The following is a 19,055-nucleotide window of genomic DNA, read 5'->3' as shown; positions in this document are numbered from 1 at the left end:
CGAGAGAGGAGGGAGGGGGGCGAGAGAGGAGGGAGGGGGGCGAGAGAGGAGGGAGGGGGGCGAGAGAGGAGGGAGGGGGGCGAGAGAGGAGGGAGGGGGGCGAGAGAGGAGGGAGGGGGGCGAGAGAGGAGGGAGGGGGGGAGAGGCGGGAGGGGGCGAGAGAGGAGGGAGGGGGGCGAGAGAGGAGGGAGGGGGGCGAGAGAGGAGGGAGGGGGGCGAGAGAGGAGGGAGGGGGGCGAGAGAGGAGGGAGGGGGGCGAGAGAGGAGGGAGGGGGGCGAGAGAGGAGGGAGGGGGGAGAGGAGGGCGAGAGAGGAGGGAGGGGGGCGAGAGAGGAGGGAGGGGGGCGAGAGAGGAGGGAGGGGGGCGAGAGAGGAGGGAGGGGGGCGAGAGAGGAGGGAGGGGGGCGAGAGAGGAGGGAGGGGGGCGAGAGAGGAGGGAGGGGGGCGAGAGAGAGGGAGGGGGGCGAGAGAGGAGGGAGGGGGGCGAGAGAGGAGGGAGGGGGGCGAGAGAGGAGGGAGGGGGGCGAGAGAGGAGGGAGGGGGGCGAGAGAGGAGGGAGGGGGGCGAGAGAGAGGGAGGGGGCGAGAGAGGAGGGAGGGGGGCGAGAGAGGAGGGAGGGGGGCGAGAGAGGAGGGAGGGGGGCGAGAGAGGAGGGAGGGGGCGAGAGAGGAGGGAGGGGGGCGAGAGAGGAGGGAGGGGGGCGAGAGAGGAGGGAGGGGGGGCGAGAGAGGAGGGAGGGGGGCGAGAGAGGAGGGAGGGGGGCGAGAGAGGAGGGAGGGGGGCGAGAGAGGAGGGAGGGGGGCGAGAGAGGAGGGAGGGGGCGGAGAGAGGAGGGAGGGGGCGCGAGAGGAGGGAGGGGGGCGAGAGAGGAGGGAGGGGGGCGAGAGAGGAGGGAGGGGGGCGAGAGAGGAGGGAGGGGGGCGAGAGAGGAGGGAGGGGGGCGAGAGAGGAGGGAGGGGGGCGAGAGAGGAGGGAGGGGGGCGAGAGAGGAGGGCGAGAGAGAGGGGGGCGAGAGAGGAGGGAGGGGGGGCGAGAGAGGAGGGAGGGGGGGCGAGAGAGGAGGGAGGGGGGCGAGAGAGGAGGGAGGGGGGCGAGAGAGGAGGGAGGGGGGCGAGAGAGGAGGGAGGGGGGCGAGAGAGGAGGGAGGGGGGCGAGAGAGGAGGGAGGGGGGCGAGAGAGGAGGGAGGGGGGCGAGAGAGGAGGGAGGGGGGCGAGAGAGGAGGGAGGGGGGCGAGAGAGGAGGAGGGGGGCGGAGAGAGGAGGGAGGGGGGCGAGAGAGGAGGGAGGGGGGCGAGAGAGGAGGGAGGGGGGCGAGAGAGGAGGGAGGGGGGCGAGAGAGGAGGGAGGGGGCGAGAGAGGAGGGAGGGGGGCGAGAGAGGAGGGAGGGGGGCGAGAGGAGGGAGGGGGGCGAGAGAGGAGGGAGGGGGGCGAGAGAGGAGGGAGGGGGGCGAGAGAGGAGGGAGGGGGCGAGAGAGGAGGAGGAGGGGGGCGAGAGAGGAGGGAGGGGGGCGAGAGAGGAGGGGAGGGGCGAGAGAGGAGGGAGGGGGGCGAGAGAGGAGGGAGGGGGGCGAGAGAGGAGGGAGGGGGGCGAGAGAGGAGGGAGGGGGGCGAGAGAGGAGGGAGGGGGGCGAGAGAGGAGGGAGGGGGGCGAGAGAGGAGGGAGGGGGGCGAGAGAGGAGGGAGGGGGGCGAGAGAGGAGGGAGGGGGGCGAGAGAGGAGGGAGGGGGGCGAGAGAGGAGGGAGGGGGGCGAGAGAGGAGGGAGGGGGGCGAGAGAGGAGGGAGGAGGGGGCGAGAGAGGAGGGAGGGGGGCGAGAGAGGAGGGAGGGGGGCGAGAGAGGAGGGAGGGGGGCGAGAGAGGAGGGAGGGGGGCGAGAGAGGAGGGAGGGGGGCGAGAGAGGAGGGAGGGGGCGAGAGAGGAGGGAGGGGGGCGAGAGAGGAGGGAGGGGGGCGAGAGAGGAGGGAGGGGGGCGAGAGAGGAGGGAGGGGGGCGAGAGAGGAGGGAGGGGGGCGAGAGAGGAGGGAGGGGGCGAGAGAGGAGGGAGGGGGGCGAGAGAGGAGGGAGGGGGGCGAGAGAGGAGGGAGGGGGGCGAGGAGAGGAGGGGGGCGAGAGAGGAGGGAGGGGGGCGAGAGAGGGAGGGGGGCGAGAGAGGAGGGAGGGGGGCGAGAGAGGAGGGAGGGGGGCGAGAGAGAGGAGCGAGAGAGGGGGGCGAGAGAGGAGGGAGGGGGGCGAGAGAGGAGGGAGGGGGGCGAGAGAGGAGGGAGGGGGGCGAGAGAGGAGGGAGGGGGGCGAGAGAGGAGGGAGGGGGGCGAGAGAGGAGGGAGGGGGGCGAGAGAGGAGGGAGGGGGGCGAGAGAGGAGGGAGGGGGGCGAGAGAGGAGGGAGGGGGGCGAGAGAGGAGGGAGGGGGGCGAGAGAGGAGGGAGGGGGGGCGAGAGAGGAGGGAGGGGGGCGAGAGAGGAGGGCGAGAGAGGAGGGAGGGGGGCGAGAGAGGAGGGAGGGGGGCGAGAGAGGAGGGAGGGGGGCGAGAGAGGAGGGAGGGGGGCGAGAGAGGAGGGAGGGAGAGGGAGGGGGGCGAGAGAGGAGGGAGGGGGGCGAGAGAGGAGGGAGGGGGGCGAGAGAGGAGGGAGGGGGGGCGAGAGAGGAGGGAGGGGGGCGAGAGAGGAGGGGGGGGGGCGAGAGAGGAGGGAGGGGGGCGAGAGAGGAGGGAGGGGGGCGAGAGAGGAGGGAGGGGGGCGAGAGAGGAGGGAGGGGGGCGAGAGAGGAGGGAGGGGGGCGAGAGAGGAGGGAGGGGGGCGAGAGAGGAGGGAGGGGGGCGAGAGAGGAGGGAGGGGGGCGAGAGAGGAGGGAGGGGGCGAGAGGAGGAGGGAGGGGGGCGAGAGAGGAGGGAGGGGGGCGAGAGAGGAGGGAGGGGGGCGAGAGAGGAGGGAGGGGGGGCGAGAGAGGAGGGAGGGGGGCGAGAGAGGAGGGAGGGGGGCGAGAGAGGAGGGAGGGGGGCGAGAGAGGAGGGAGGGGGGCGAGAGAGGAGGGAGGGGGGCGAGAGAGGAGGGAGGGGCGAGAGAGGAGGGAGGGGGGCGAGAGAGGAGGGAGGGGGGCGAGAGAGGAGGGAGGGGCGAGAGAGGAGGGAGGGGGGCGAGAGAGGAGGGAGGGGGGGCGAGAGAGGAGGGAGGGGGGCGAGAGAGGAGGGAGGGGGGGCGAGAGAGGAGGGCGAGAGAGGAGGGAGGGGGGCGAGAGAGGAGGGCGAGAGAGGAGGGAGCGGGGCGAGAGAGGAGGGAGGGAAGGGCGAGAGAGGAGGGAGGGGGGCGAGAGAGGAGGGGGGGGGCGAGAGAGGAGGGAGGGGGGCGAGAGAGGAGGGAGGGGGCGAGAGAGGAGGGCGAGAGAGGAGGGAGGGGGGCGAGAGAGGAGGGCGGGCGAGAGAGGAGGGAGGGGGGCGAGAGACGAGGGAGGGGGGGCGAGAGAGGAGGGAGGGGGGGCGAGAGAGGAGGGCGAGAGAGGAGGGAGCGGGGCGAGAGAGGAGGGAGGGGGGCGAGAGAGGAGGGCGGGGCAAGAAGAGAGGAGGGAGGGGGGCGAGAGAGGAGGGCGGGGGGCGAGAGAGGAGGGAGGGGGGGCGAGAGAGGAGGGAGGGGGGGCGAGAGAGGAGGGCGAGAGAGGAGGGAGGGGGGCGAGAGAGGAGGGGCGAGAGAGGAGGGAGGGGGGCGAGAGAGGAGGGAGGGGGGCGAGAGAGGAGGGAGGGGGGCGAGAGAGGAGGGAGGGGGGCGAGAGAGGAGGGGGCGAGAGAGGAGGGAGGGGGGCGAGAGAGGAGGGAGGGGGGCGAGAGAGGAGGGAGGGGGGCGAGAGAGGAGGGAGGGGGGCGAGAGAGGAGGGAGGGGGGCGAGAGAGGAGGGAGGGGGGCGAGAGAGGAGGGAGGGGGGCGAGAGAGGAGGGCGAGAGAGGAGAGGGGCGAGAGAGGAGGGAGGGGGGCGAGAGAGAGGGAGGGGGGCGAGAGAGGAGGGAGGGGGGCGAGAGAGGAGGGAGGGGGCGAGAGAGGAGGGAGGGGGGCGAGAGAGGAGGGAGGGGGGCGAGAGAGGAGGGAGGGGGGCGAGAGAGGAGGGAGGGGGGCGAGAGAGGAGGGAGGGGGGCGAGAGAGGAGGGAGGGGGGCGAGAGAGGAGGGAGGGGGGCGAGAGAGGAGGGAGGGGGGCGAGAGAGGAGGGAGGGGGGCGAGAGAGGAGGGAGGGGGGCGAGAGAGGAGGGAGGGGGGCGAGAGAGGAGGAGGAGGGGGGCGAGAGAGGAGGGAGGGGGGCGAGAGAGGAGGGCGAGAGAGGAGGGCGAGAGAGGAGGGAGGGGGGCGAGAGAGGAGGGAGGGGGGCGAGAGAGGAGGGAGGGGGGCGAGAGAGGAGGGAGGGGGGCGAGAGAGGAGGGAGGGGGGCGAGAGAGGAGGGAGGGGGGCGAGAGAGGAGGGAGGGGGGCGAGAGAGGAGGGAGGGGGGCGAGAGAGGAGGGAGGGGGGCGAGAGAGGGAGGGGGCGAGAGAGGAGGGAGGGGGGCGAGAGAGGAGGGAGGGGGGCGAGAGAGGAGGGAGGGGGGCGAGAGAGGAGGGAGGGGGCGAGAGAGGAGGGAGGGGGGCGAGAGGGGAGGGAGGGGGCGAGAGAGGAGGGAGGGGGGCGAGAGAGGAGGGAGGGGGGGCGAGAGAGGAGGGAGGGGGGGCGAGAGAGGAGGGCGAGAGAGGAGGGAGGGGGGCGAGAGAGGAGGGAGGGGGGCGAGAGAGGAGGGAGGGGGGCGAGAGAGGAGGGAGGGGGGCGAGAATGGAGGGAGGGGGGCGAGAGAGGAGGGAGGGGGGCGAGAGAGGAGGGAGGGGGGCGAGAGAGGAGGGAGGGGGGGCGAGAGAGGAGGGAGGGGGGGCGAGAGAGGAGGGAGGGGGGCGAGAGAGGAGGGAGGGGGGGCGAGAGAGGAGGGAGGGGGGCGAGAGAGGAGGGAGGGGGGCGAGAGAGGAGGGAGGGGGGCGAGAGAGGAGGGAGGGGGGCGAGAGAGGAGGGAGGGGGCGAGAGAGGAGGGAGGGGGGCGAGAGAGGAGGGAGGGGGGCGAGAGAGGAGGGAGGGGGCGAGAGAGGAGGGAGGGGGCGAGAGAGGAGGGAGGGGGCGAGAGAGGAGGGAGGGGGCGAGAGAGGAGGGAGGGGGGCGAGAGAGGAGGGAGGGGGGCGAGAGAGGAGGGAGGGGGCGAGAGAGGAGGGCGAGAGAGGAGGGAGGGGGGCGAGAGAGGAGGGCGGGGGGCGAGAGAGGAGGGAGGGGGGGCGAGAGAGGAGGGAGGGGGGGGCAGAGAGGAGGGCGAGAGAGGAGGGAGCGGGGCGAGAGAGGAGGGAGGGGGGCGAGAGAGGAGGGCGAGAGAGGAGGGAGGGGGGGAGAGAGGAGGGAGGGGGGGGCGAGAGAGGAGGGAGGGGGGGGCGAGAGAGGAGGGCGAGAGAGGAGGGAGGGGGGCGAGAGAGGAGGGAGCGGGGCGAGAGAGGAGGGAGGGGGGCGAGAGAGGAGGGAGGGGGGGCGAGAGAGGAGGGAGGGGGGGGCGAGAGAGGAGGGAGGGGGGGCGAGAGAGGAGGGAGGGGGGGCGAGAGAGGAGGGAGGGGGGGCGAGAGGGAGGGGAGGAGGGAGGGGGGGGAGAGAGGAGGGAGGGGGGCGAGAGAGGAGGGAGGGGGGCGAGAGAGGAGGGAGGGGGGCGAGAGAGGAGGGAGGGGGGCGAGAGAGGAGGGAGGGGGGCGAGAGAGGCGGGAGGGGGGCGAGAGAGGAGGGAGGGGGGCGAGAGAGGAGGGAGGGGGGGCGAGAGAGGAGGGAGGGGGGCGAGAGAGGAGGGAGGGGGGCGAGAGAGGAGGGAGGGGGGCGAGAGAGGAGGGAGGGGGGCGAGAGAGGAGGGAGGGGGGCGAGAGAGGAGGGAGGGGGGCGAGAGAGGAGGGAGGGGGGCGAGAGAGGAGGGAGGGGGGCGAGAGAGGAGGGAGGGGGGCGAGAGAGGAGGGAGGGGGGCGAGAGAGGAGGGAGGGGGGCGAGAGAGGAGGGAGGGGGGCGAGAGAGGAGGGAGGGGGGCGAGAGAGGAGGGAGGGGGGCGAGAGAGGAGGGAGGGGGGCGAGAGAGGAGGGAGGGGGGCGAGAGAGGAGGGCGAGAGAGGAGGGAGGGGGGCGAGAGAGGAGGGAGGGGGGGCGAGAGAGGAGGGAGGGGGGCGAGGGAGGGGGGGCGAGAGAGGAGGGCGAGAGAGGAGGGAGGGGGGCGAGAGAGGAGGGAGGGGGGCGAGAGAGGAGGGAGGGGGGCGAGAGAGGAGGGAGGGGGGCGAGAGAGGAGGGAGGGGGGGCGAGAGAGGAGGGAGGGGGGGCGAGAGAGGAGGGAGGGGGGCGAGAGAGGAGGGAGGGGGGCGAGAGAGGAGGGAGGGGGCGAGAGAGGAGGGAGGGGGCGAGAGAGGAGGGAGGGGGGCGAGAGAGGAGGGAGGGGGGCGAGAGAGGAGGGAGGGGGCGAGAGAGGAGGGAGGGGGCGAGAGAGGAGGGAGGGGGCGAGAGAGGAGGGAGGGGGGCGAGAGAGGAGGGGGCGAGAGAGGAGGGAGGGGGGCGAGAGAGAGGAGGGAGGGGGGCGAGAGAGGAGGGAGGGGGGCGAGAGAGGAGGGAGGGGGGCGAGAGAGGAGGGAGGGGGCGAGAGAGGAGGGCGAGAGAGGAGGGAGGGGGGCGAGAGAGGAGGGCGGGGGGCGAGAGAGGAGGGAGGGGGGGCGAGAGAGGAGGGAGGGGGGGGCGAGAGAGGAGGGCGAGAGAGGAGGGAGCGGGGGCGAGAGAGGAGGGAGGGGGGCGAGAGAGGAGGGCGAGAGAGGAGGGAGGGGGGCGAGAGAGGAGGGCGGGGGGCGAGAGAGGAGGGAGGGGGGGCGAGAGAGGAGGGAGGGGGGGGCGAGAGAGGAGGGGGGGGGCGAGAGAGGAGGGAGGGGGCGAGAGAGGAGGGCGAGAGAGGAGGGAGCGGGGCGAGAGAGGAGGGAGCTGGGCGAGAGAGGAGGGAGGGGGGCGAGAGAGGAGGGAGGGGGGCGAGAGAGGAGGGAGGGGGGCGAGAGAGGAGGGAGGGGGGGCGAGAGAGGAGGGAGGGGGGCGAGAGAGGAGGGAGGGGGGCGAGAGAGGAGGGAGGGGGGGCGAGAGAGGAGGGAGGGGGGGCGAGAGAGGAGGGAGGGGGGGCGAGAGAGGAGGGAGGGGGGCGAGAGAGGAGGGAGGGGGGGCGAGAGAGGAGGGAGGGGGGCGAGAGGAGGGAGGGGGGGCGAGAGAGGAGGGAGGGGGGCGAGAGAGGAGGGAGGGGGGCGAGAGAGGAGGGAGGGGGGCGAGAGAGGAGGGAGGGGGGCGAGAGAGGAGGGAGGGGGGCGAGAGAGGAGGGAGGGGGGCGAGAGAGGAGGGAGGGGGGGCGAGAGAGGAGGGAGGGGGGCGAGAGAGGAGGGAGGGGGGCGAGAGAGGAGGGAGGGGGGCGAGAGAGGAGGGAGGGGGGCGAGAGAGGAGGGAGGGGGGCGAGAGAGGAGGGAGGGGGGCGAGAGAGGAGGGAGGGGGGCGAGAGAGGAGGGAGGGGGGCGAGAGAGGAGGGAGGGGGGCGAGAGAGGAGGGAGGGGGGCGAGAGAGGAGGGAGGGGGGCGAGAGAGGAGGGAGGGGGGCGAGAGAGGAGGGAGGGGGGCGAGAGAGGAGGGAGGGGGGCGAGAGAGGAGGGAGGGGGGCGAGAGAGGAGGGAGGGGGGCGAGAGAGGAGGGAGGGGGGCGAGAGAGGGAGGGGGCGAGAGAGGAGGGAGGGGGGCGAGAGAGGAGGGAGGGGGGCGAGAGAGGAGGGAGGGGGGCGAGAGAGGAGGGAGGGGGGCGAGAGAGGAGGGAGGGGGGCGAGAGAGGAGGGAGGGGGGCGAGAGAGGAGGGAGGGGGCGAGAGAGGAGGGAGGGGGCGAGAGAGGAGGGAGGGGGGCGAGAGAGGAGGGAGGGGGGGCGAGAGAGGAGGGAGGGGGGCGAGAGAGGAGGGAGGGGGGCGAGAGAGGAGGGAGGGGGGCGAGAGAGGAGGGAGGGGGGCGAGAGAGGAGGGAGGGGGGCGAGAGAGGAGGGAGGGGGGCGAGAGAGGAGGGAGGGGGGCGCGAGAGGAGGGAGGGGGGCGCGAGAGGAGGGAGGGGGGCGCGAGAGGAGGGCGGGGGGCGCGAGAGGAGGGAGGGGGGCGAGAGGAGGGGGGAAAAGGCTGAACGGGTTGGGCCGGGCCGCGCCGCTGAGACGGAACGGGCCGGGTCAGGCCGTCGCCGACACTTCGGGCGGGGCCCGCCCCCAGCAAGATGCCGGGCGGGCCCCGCCGACGACATGGAGGGAGAGAAGGGGTAGAAGAGGGGAAGATAAGGGGGGGGGGGGGGCGGTGGGAAAGAATGGGAAGAGAAGGGGTGGGAGAAGGGGGGGGGGGAAGGCTGAACAGGAGGGAGGGGGGAGAGGCTGAATGGGAGGGAGGGGGGAGAGAGGCTGAGTGGGAGGGAGGGGGAGAGGCTGAACAGGCTGGGCCGGGCTGCTGCCGCTGCCATTTTGGGCGGGGCCCGCCAACGATGGGGAGAGAAAAGGGGGGGCGGGGAGAGAAGATGGGGGGGAGGGAGCTGAACGCGACAGAGGTCCAGTCCGATCTTTGCTCGGTGAGCTCATTCGGCCAGGGCTAGGGTCGGGCCCCTCCCGCAGCCTCGGGGGCCTGGAGCTACTGCACATGCGCGCACACTCTAGCGCACCAAGACCTGGCTCCGCCCCCGACCCCTTGTGCTGCGCCATGCCGAGCACGAAGACGTCCTGAGCAGACTGGAGAATCACAAGGTAAGTGTTCGACGCCCCTTTTCTTCCAGAAAGTCGGCGCACCTTATCGAGATGCGCCGTCTTTCCAGAGGGCGGAAACTTGGGCCCATTAAGCTCAGTAACTCCAGATTCAAAGAGGCACTCTGTTATCCTTTTTCTTGTTTCTCAATTTTGTCCACCATAATATGGAACACACAATTGCAAGAGTGTTCAGAGACTCGAAGGCAAATGGCAGAAGTCGGGGCAATATAATGTTCCAACTTTAGAGGTATATTAAATTCAACTTGACGCAAGCTGTGCAGTCCCTGGGTCAGTGCAGCCCAGCTGCGGTTACACAATGTATTGCTGATTGTTACATTCCAATTTCATGCCTCAACCTCCAGGTTTGTGCACATATTTGTTTTTACCCTGCTTTTTTGATCTCGTGTGACCATGGCTGGTCAATGGTTGTTGCAGCTTTGCTTGTTTCAGTCACATTGATTCCATGTTATTTTCCATTTGATTTATTGGTGTGATTCCCATTGCCCACAGCACTATGGCATTTATTCTAGAGATTCAGCTAGTACAGAATGGCTAATTTAATCTTGAAAAAGGATGAAATGAAGTACTAGCCGCTTTGAAAATAATACATTTTCTAACTGTGAACAAGAACAATAGTTTTCTAATTTGACCTATGACTGTGGCGAGATTAAAGGCTTTGTCCCAATTCAAGAGGTACAACCTGAGGAACACCGAATGCAACCTTTTTAGCTAGGGAAAAACAAACAGATGACTGGTGCAATTGTACAGGCCCTGGAAATTTATACATCACAAAAATCATAGAATCATAGAATAGTACAGCACAGAAGGAGGCCATTCGGCCCATCAACTCTGCACCGAGTAGGGATCTACATGCGGTAACTGCCTATTTACATCAGGACATTTTATATGTGTACTAAGCATGTGGTTTCTCCAGATTCCATTAAGCCTGGCTTAACTCCAATAGTATGCAGAGGATCCGGAGGGAAAAAAACAGGTCAGCTATAACAGGACAAGGTGCAGTGAAGGCCCTTTTATTCTGTCTTAAATTGGGTTAAAGCACTTATTATTCAGAATAGCATCTCCTTGTGAACTATTATGAATGTTTGCACATCATAATGGTCTATCTGAATGAGCTAGCAGCTCAGAATTCAGCAAATGTCCTTAATGTATAACCGTTCAACTTGTTTTGCATTATAAATTTTACGTACTATGTGGCTTGCCACAAAAACTTGACGGTACAGTAAAGAGTCGAGTGAGGGAGAAGATCCTCAATCCATCAATATGGGTTAAATTTGGTCTCCCACATGAAAGGACATTCGCAACATCTCAAATCAAATCAATCCAAAACTGCAGTTATTTATTTCAGAGATACAGCCTTCGGAATATCAATAAATGAACACATCTCAAAATTTGAACAGAAATACCAGAATGAGAACATACTTACTCTCAAATTTTTGTCCATCATATTGAAAAGCATTGAAAGAATCCGAATGGCTGTCAGAACTAATGAGATCACTGCTTCCAGCACTGGCTGGGGAAGTCCATTCTGATGGGACGCCTGGGTCATCTACCGGTCGCGTCTGATTCTGTCTGTTCAACAAATCAGGAAGGTCTTTTGGCACTTCCAAACTACCAGGACTGCTTCCCCTCCTCAAAACATTCTAGTATGAAAAATAAAATTACTTTTTTCCTTAATCATACCAAATTTATGTAGCTTGAATAGATTAATTATGATCCAGTTAAGGGTGGAAGTGAATCTCATGAAATAATTTATTTGTTTGATAATTGCTCCTGTGAAGCACCTTGGGACATTTTACTATATTAAAGGTGCTATATAAATGCAAGCTGCTGTTGTTGATACTTTAATCTGCTTTAGATGCAACAATTTTCATCAACCCACTACATGGCTTCAACTCGAACCATAAGCCCTCAAGACAACATTGCTGCAAAAGTGCTCTTAAATATATTTGTAAAAGCAATGCATAGAGCTAAATCAGTTTTTAAACAAAATAATTTAGTTTTGCATAGTTTAAATGGAACTGCAGTGAATTTAAAAAAAATAAAAAAAAATAAAACACCACTCAAGTGTAGTATTAATCCATAAAACCAGAAGACCCCAGATTCAATCTCTGATCTAGGCTGAATTAGCTGTGATGCTACAGGTGTTCATATATGAAGATAATGAGTTCGGCAAAGTACTGGAGAATTGCTGATGCCCATGGAACTTACCCCAGAAAAACTGACCATCTCCAGCAGAGAAAGGATAAGTTGCGAGTAGAGAAACTCAAGTTGAAAACAATGCTCTGTTAATTTTTTCTGGGGTGCGCGGCTCATTCAAAATACCGCGCCTGCACGATTTTTCCTATTTAAAAGCCAGTGAGCCGGCTGCGCAGGAGCTGCAGAGTGCTGCCTTAAAACGGAACATTGGCTGTAAAGTATCTTGGTGAGAATGTTGGAATAAGAATTTCAATATTTCATTTAAAAAAATGTTTTATGTGCCGCACTGTTTTAACAATATTCACAGGAGAGAAATTTAAAATAAAACTGCAAAGTATTTATGAACATTTCTTTTTGATATGGGAGACAGCTCTACTGCTGTCCAGATTACCAAAACGTCATGGTGCACAACAAAAAAAGTACATAGCACAGTGGGTAAGGTCAACTGATTGCACAGAATTTTTATAGGGAAAGAGGGAAAAGTTATGATATTCCCATGTGGGATGATAGTAATTTTGTGTTTATATGTGGAGAGTAATAAATAATTTTCAAACTTCAAATTTGCCTTTGTACTTTGTTGTGTTCGGTAATAGCAATAATCTGTTGGCCTATCAAAGCAGAAAACAAGCACAAGAATATAGGACAATGACAGTGCACATATTTCTATGCTCCACGGTTAGTTTTTTTTGATAGGAGTAGACCACTCAAAACTTGAATTCATCCAAACCGAATCAATTTGGATCACTCCAAGTTAACCTTAATTTCTATTCCCTCTTCTCTCAAACTTTGCACCATTTTCTGTTTAAGGTGGACAGGGATCCTGCCTGCAATTCTCTGCTACTCAACAGCATCCTCTATTTTCTGCAACTCCCACCCTGCGTGGAGACACCTTGGCCTGGAATTTGCGGTGGGTAATAACAGCGAACACACAGAGTTCGCTGTTATTACCCCATTGAAACTGACCTCAACTTCAGGATGTAGCGCATGCACATCTAAATGTGGAAATCCTGACGTTGCGGACATTCATTCATTGCTGTGACATTAAAACGGACGAAAACTTTGACTCTTCCGTGGTAATACCACTATTAAATACCCCATTAAAAGTTAAATCCTTTTGGATTGGGTGTAACTGGGGTTTTAACAACATACTAACTGCTAAACAAAGGTTGTGGTCCTGAAAAACTCATTTTAATTTTGTGCAGTGTCAAATTTATCCATTTTAATGAAACTTATATATAAAAAAGGAATTAAAAAAAATAGTTTGTTCCTCTATTTCAGGTTTGCCTTTTCCCCATGTAAGAGCCTCAATATTTGTTTTGCTCTAACATTGTTTTTAAAAAGTTAGAATCAAAGGAGCTTACCCACTTCCTGGTTTGCTGTTCTGAGGATTCTGTTTTGATTGGCTGCTTAAACACTTGTTGACATCACAGCAGCTCGCATTAGGGATTCCCCATTAACTTGCGTTAATTTCAATTACATGCCGGAAAAGCCAAACTTCTCGCCACAGAGATAGTGAGATCTTTGTGGGAGGCTTACTTCGGGCCCTTTGCTTCGCTGTTGACTGCAAATTACGGGCCCTTATCTTTGGACAGGAAGCCATTAATTCTTAAAAATAAATTTACAAAATGCAATGTCAAACTGTTCATCCCACTAATGTTTCCTAAAGTGTTGCACTTTCCTGGTGCAAGGCTGCAGAAAATAGCAATGTGGGAAGAGTACGGAACAGACACACAATTACTACTAGTTTCCATTATAAATACAATTGTAATACAAGGTGGTAAACCAACTTACCACTGAAGTACCAGTTCGCAATCGTTCTGCTATAAACTCATCCATAAGATCACTGATGTTGGGATTACTATTTCCAATATCAGTGCTGAAAGGTCGAGGTTTTTGACTAGGGTCCTCCTTATTGACTGAAAGCAAATAATGCATTTAAAACACAATAACACAACTTCATAATTAATACAAAAACACACTATTATTTACAAATTAAAGCAATAAAAGGAGTTTAGCATTGCAAGGGTTACTTGCCAAAACATGCAGTCCCCCAAGATATGAATTGTCCTATCCTTACTGTGTGCAATTAGAGGTAATCACAAGTTAGCATTAGCATATTTTATATTAAAAAGATTAGTAGAGGTTAACAATTTTTAATCTTTGATTGAAGAGAAATTTGATTTCTATCTAAACTACCGTCAACATATTTTCCTTCCCAAGACATAATGAATATGAACTTTCAACTCAAAAAATTATTTTTCTATAACCATGTTTCAAAACTTCTGTAAAATAAATAGTTTCATCTTATAAGTTTATTTCCTTGAAAGTCAAAAGATGAATTACACTTTTACAAACACAAGTAATTTCTCAATTCAAGACTCTATTGAGACTTTGAGTACTATACTTGCAAAGTCTGCCCCCTAGTGCTGAAAATATTTAAAACAATGTAAAGTGCATTAACACAGATTCAATTCATCATGCCACCATAACCAACCACTAATAAATTTACTGTCAAAGATTAACAACTGAAAACCTGCACACAAAAAAGGGAAACATTAGTATGAATTTTGTGGGGAAAAACAAAATGTTTGCCAGGACATATCAGCTAATCAAAAGCGCATGCAAAACCAATAAAGGACAGCAGTGATCATCCCCAAGCTATTTGATTGCTTAAAGCTTTTCAGTTGCAGCAAGCCAAACAGGTGCTCCTTTGTGCGCTGCACACTGTTAGTGCTCACCTGCAACTTTCCTTCCAAAATATCCCAAAACATGACTGTACAGATCCCTCAGTGGAGCCTCTGCTGGTACTTTTCTCTGTCTCTGTGGGGAAACATTTGCCTTCGACTTTGAAAAAGCGTGTACAACAGTTCTGTAAACACCACCTAGGGAACTCTGTTGCTGCACTGATTCCTGTAAGCTACAGGACCTAAGTGTTGCAGGACCAGCCACCTGACTACCACCTGTACTTCCCTTCAGCACTGGGGCACTTGCAGCAGTTATCAATGTTGACTTCCGGTTCTTATATTCATTATGAGAAACTCTCGTGTCCAGAGGCCTATAGACACCAGGTTTCATCGAATCAGTTGGTGCAGATGAGCCACTACTGAAACCACTAAGTCTTCGAAGTCTCAACTTCCAGTGAGCTTCCTTACTGTCCAAAGGGGTGTGGAACTGTACAGACTCAGTAGATGGCCTAAAACTAACATGCATACTGCTATTCTTTTTCTTATTTGCTATGCTTAAGTACTGCGTCTCTGGTGTTGCTGCATCAGTGAATTCTCGGTTAGCTGAAAATTTTTGTGCACTTAAAGCTTTAAGTGGGTCAGTAATTGCGGTACTGTGTGGATTCTTATTTGAATACATGCTATGTGCGTCAGTTATCTTATTGCTAAGTTCTGTGACCGTAGAAGTTTGACAAGAAGCATCAGCTAGCAGTTTCCTTTTACTTTGAACTATTACTTTGTTGCAAGTCTGCATGGATCGATGATGATCCGGTGATACTACCACTTTTGCAAGGTCTACCTCAGTTGCCATCTGGCGAGTAAAGACTTTTCTCCTCTGTTTGAAATCTGGATTTTCTGACTCCATCTCTGATGACATTCCCTGTTCAAAGCTTTCAAGTTGTTTGCAATTATGCTGTTCAATATTAGTCTCTGGTAACTGCTTTTCTCCAGCAGAAAATGTAGTAATACTCAAATAATCTTCTTCTGGACATGGAACAGAGTTTCCAGTATTTTCCAAGTCCTGTATTTTTACCTGTGCTTCAGTGTTCCCTCCCAACATCATATCCTGGCTACTAGCATGGCACATTCTTGCCAGCCCCTCACAGTCCAGGTCCGTCTCATCTACCATCACCTCAATATTTTCATTTAAGGGAATGCTATTTTTGTCCATATCCAATTTCTCTTTGGTGTGCTCAGCTTCTTGAATAGTCTCATTAAAATACTTCCGTATGGAGGACAGCAAGTCTGCCTCACTGTCATCTATTTTGTTCTGACTGTACTCATAATAGGATGCTACTGTTTCTACATCCCCTACAAGATGACAAAGGTGATCATAAATACTATCACCAACTTCCAGAGAGCATTCTGTACTGTGTGTATCTGTAAAGTGACTTTCAATGGACCTAGATAATGAGAACACCTCAGCAGAACTTTGCAAACTTGAAGGAACTGATGAGCTGTCAATGACAGGAACTGCACCTTTAGCTCTTTCAGCTATGAATGGTTCCATTATATCAGACGTGCTGCTGCTTCGTGGCATTGGCTGCTCTTCACGGACAGTGCTAAATACTTCAGAGGTGTTTTCTTCACTCTGAGAATAATGCCTTGTTCGAGTAGGCCGGGCCAAAATTTGGGCATCATCAAGATCTTGAAAATAAACCACAATTAATGGTTATAATTTGGAGAGATTGGAATATCCAACAAAACAAACATTACCATTCCCAGCCATCCCTTGCATTTGTACAAGCCAGCTCAGGATAAAATACATCAAGCTTAAATGAATGGGAGGATGAATGCCCACAAAGATCAGTATATCAATTCTGACCACTGTCAATCATTTATTGTACTACAGGGTATTTGTAAAATAATGTAAAATGCTATCCCATATATCCAATTGCCAATCTTTTGAACTACATTTCTCAAACTTATGATTCTGGATTTCCAGTTATTAGAAGCAACTTGTCATCTTCAGATGGTTTGGCTAAATGGAACAGCATTATATTAACATGCAAGGTTTGCTTTGTTTGCTTGAAAGAGGGAATCTTCATTATTTACAGGAACCTTCTAAAGGCTTGTGACAAATAAAGAAACATAGGAGCACAAAAATCGAACTATTTCACACAATGAATATAAATCATGTTTATTTTACATTTCTTTTGCAATCTCCATAACCTGTGATTTCTTAACCCAACTTAGCTTTGTTAAAATTACATATAATTTCTGTAGTGTTTACTAAAGTTAATGTTTCTATTTTAATAGAATTAGAAAAAAGGGATATATAACACACACACACACACACACACACACATCTATCCCTCCAATTTTTTCCAATTCGATTAACACATTTGTTACTTTTCAATTCTGAACGGCCCTGAAATATTATTTTCTCCATAAATGCTGGCTAGCTTATTTATTTACAACCTTTTCTGTTTTTGTTTCAGATTTCTAGCTTTTGCAGGTTTTAAAATTTTTTATAATGTTTGCAGCAAACATTCAAGTAAATAGATGGCTAAAAACATTAATGCAGTAAGGGAGAGACTGGCTAATTATACAAGTCAATATTTATCCTGTAATTTGTTTCCCAATTTCTAGCACTAATTAACTTAGCAACAATCTAAGCTTTTACATTCTGCTCCATTTTACAAGTCCCATTAATTGTTATGCACTTAGAATAGCCAAGCAAGCAACAAGACAATTGATAAATAGTCACAGGAATAAGCAGAGCTGGAACTACCTGGAAGATCATCAAAAAAGGGGGTGAGGACTAAGTCAAGCAGGTAAGGATTGGAAGAAGTATGGAGCAGAACAGGTGCACTTTTAGCATTGCGCATAGAGGCCGATGGACAAACACAATCACCAATGGATCGGCTTCCGATGGCTTTAAAAAAAAAATTAAAAATGAAGAGAAAAGAGGGAATAAAAGCAAAGAGTAGTAGTAATGAAAAAGTGCTTTCACAAAAAGACAAAAACCAGGACACACAAAAGTAAACTAGACGTATAACTGCAGAAGACAATTCTATGAACATACCATGACCTAGGATCTCAGATAATCTAACATAACATTTAAAATTCACTAAAAGGGTGAGATTAATTGGATTATATCCCATTTTATGCATTAGACATCAAAATCATGTACAGGCAACATGTTTAAAACGTATGCGATTATTTTGATACCAATAAATTCTAGTCACCATTACATAAATGATGTGTACTAATTTTAAAAGGTCTTGCACAAAGAAAATCTGAAGGATTTTATCCTCATGTTGTACAGCATGTGGCAGTGGACTTTTAAATTTTGCGACAAAGGTTTAGGGATCTTGGTAATTGTGAAGTAAACAGATTGTTCATTCAATAAGCCATCGAGGTGTACAAAAGACCCACAACTGACTGACTAGGTTCAAATGCTTTTCTCACGAGTAATATGCCATCTTAAAAAATATTTTTTTTAATTACACAAATAAATAACTATACAAATGATGCAGGCAAGTGCCCAAGAGACAATCAACTGTTTTCTAGAATGGACCGCTGTACAGGGTAGAAACAGCTTTTTGGATACTTACATAGAAGGATAGAGTACCCATCATGCAAGGTCTTCATTCTTTGATATGTACCTACCACACACTGTAGCAATGGAGTCTCTAACTTGAATTGTTCCTGGAAAATCATTTTCCTAGCATGCATGTGAAAACATGCCATGGTAAATGAACACTGCTACATTTGGTCTCCTGTATCAGTGGTTCCCAAACTTTTTTTTGGTGGAAGGACCTCTTTACAAATCAATTAGTAATCACGGACCCCCATCTAAATTATACTATATAATACTCATAATATGAAAGTGCTACATGCAAAGAGTGTTTTAATAATGCTTTTGAGAAAACATGTATTTACTTACAGACATCAGTGAGATGGGTGCGCCTGCTTCTCACACCAATTCTGGGTACTCCGCAGCAACGGACGACCACTATTAATCACTTACTGCTGGACAATTTTTAAAACAGTCAGCAGGCTGATCAAGATGAGTGAGGGCATGAGTACCCACGCACATGCTGCTGGGAGCACGAGTCACTGCCATACTGTCCCACTTCAATGTTTTGTAACAGCTGCACTGTGGGATTTTGTGTGTTTGCAGAGCCCCCATAGGTTCTTTGATCACGTGTCGGGAGGATGGCACAGGGTTGCGGTACCAGGGAGAGGAATCGGCTCGACCGGCAGGGAGCGCTCATTGCAAAGTGAGAGAGAGCTGTGGCCTCTGAGAAGAGGTGGGCTCAGCCTCTGAGAATAATTCGCAAGAACTGAATCAGTGCTGGTTTTATAAAAGAGCAGGCTTGAAATTACCTCCAGCCGCGGACCCACGGAAAGTCTCTATGGACCCCCAGGGGTCCGTGAACCACAGTTTGAGAAACGCTCTGCTATATCACATAAAGTCCCAAGATCGGTGCCATTGTTGGTGACCTGAAACAGATTACCAATTCCCCCAACTGAAAAACCTACATTCTTGCATAACCCGAGGTAATTAGTTGGGTACATGCTGTGTGGGAGACATATGTCAAACAATGAAGAACATTCAGCAACTCAATTGTCTTTCTTCTTCATTTAATTATTCACATGATGTAGGGTATACTAAAGTTGTGAAATTTACAACAACTTGTATTTATATAGCACCTTTAATGTAGTAAAACATCCTAAGGCGCTTCACAGGAGTATTGAGACAAAAAGATTTGACAAGGAGCCATATAAGGAGAAATTAGGGCAGATGACCAAAAGCTTGGTCAAAAAGGTAGGTTTGAGGAGTGTCTTAAAGGAGGAAAGAGAGGTAGAGAGGTGTGAGGTTTAGGCAGGGAATTCCAGAGCTTAGGGCCTAGGCAACAGAAGGCACGGCCACCGATGGTTGAGCAAATATAATCTCCGATGCTCAAGAGGGCAGAATTAGAGGAGTGCAGATATCTCGGGGAGTTGAGGAGATTACAGAGATAGGAAAGGGCAAGGTCAGGGAGGGATTTGAAAACAAGAATGAGAATTTTGAAATCAAGGCATTACTTAACCGGGAGCCAAAGTACCGTGAGCACAGGGGTGATGGGTGAGCGGGACTTGCTGAGAGTTAGGACAGGGCAGACGAATTTTGGATGACCTCAAGTTTACATAGGGTAGATGTGAGAGGTCAGCCAGGAGTGCGTTGGAATAGTCAAGTCTAGAGATAACAAGGCATGGATGAGGGTTCCAGCAGCGGAGGAGCTGATGCAAGGGCGGAGACGGGCAATGTTACGAAGGTGGAAATAGGCCGTCTTAGCCATGCCACGGATGTGTGGTCGGAAGCTAATTTCAGGGTCAAATATGACACC

The 19,055-nt window shown here is 55.3% G+C and overlaps 1 protein-coding gene across 8 annotated transcripts in view; it reads right to left on the bottom strand.

Moving 5' to 3' along the window:
- ralgapa1 (Ral GTPase activating protein catalytic subunit alpha 1) overlaps nucleotides 1–19,055 on the bottom strand; it is a 298,072-nt gene that overhangs the window by 159,668 nt on the left and 119,349 nt on the right. For 6 of the 8 annotated variants that reach the window (XM_070879109.1, XM_070879112.1, XM_070879106.1 and 3 more), the window contains exons 17-19: nucleotides 13,732–15,363; nucleotides 12,785–12,909; nucleotides 10,221–10,437 (exon numbers count right to left, since the gene is read on the bottom strand). In XM_070879109.1, the coding sequence (XP_070735210.1) occupies nucleotides 10,221–10,437; nucleotides 12,785–12,909; nucleotides 13,732–15,363 (1,974 nt within the window). Of the gene's footprint in view, nucleotides 1–10,220; nucleotides 10,438–12,784; nucleotides 12,910–13,731; nucleotides 15,364–16,450; nucleotides 16,595–19,055 lie in introns of all 8 variants that reach the window. The other 2 variants (XM_070879113.1, XM_070879111.1) reach the window with 2 other exon arrangements.

Source organism: Pristiophorus japonicus, chromosome 4, assembly GCF_044704955.1.
Source record: "Pristiophorus japonicus isolate sPriJap1 chromosome 4, sPriJap1.hap1, whole genome shotgun sequence".
NCBI lineage: Eukaryota > Metazoa > Chordata > Chondrichthyes > Pristiophoridae > Pristiophorus > Pristiophorus japonicus.
This window is presented reverse-complemented; position numbering and strand designations above follow the sequence as displayed.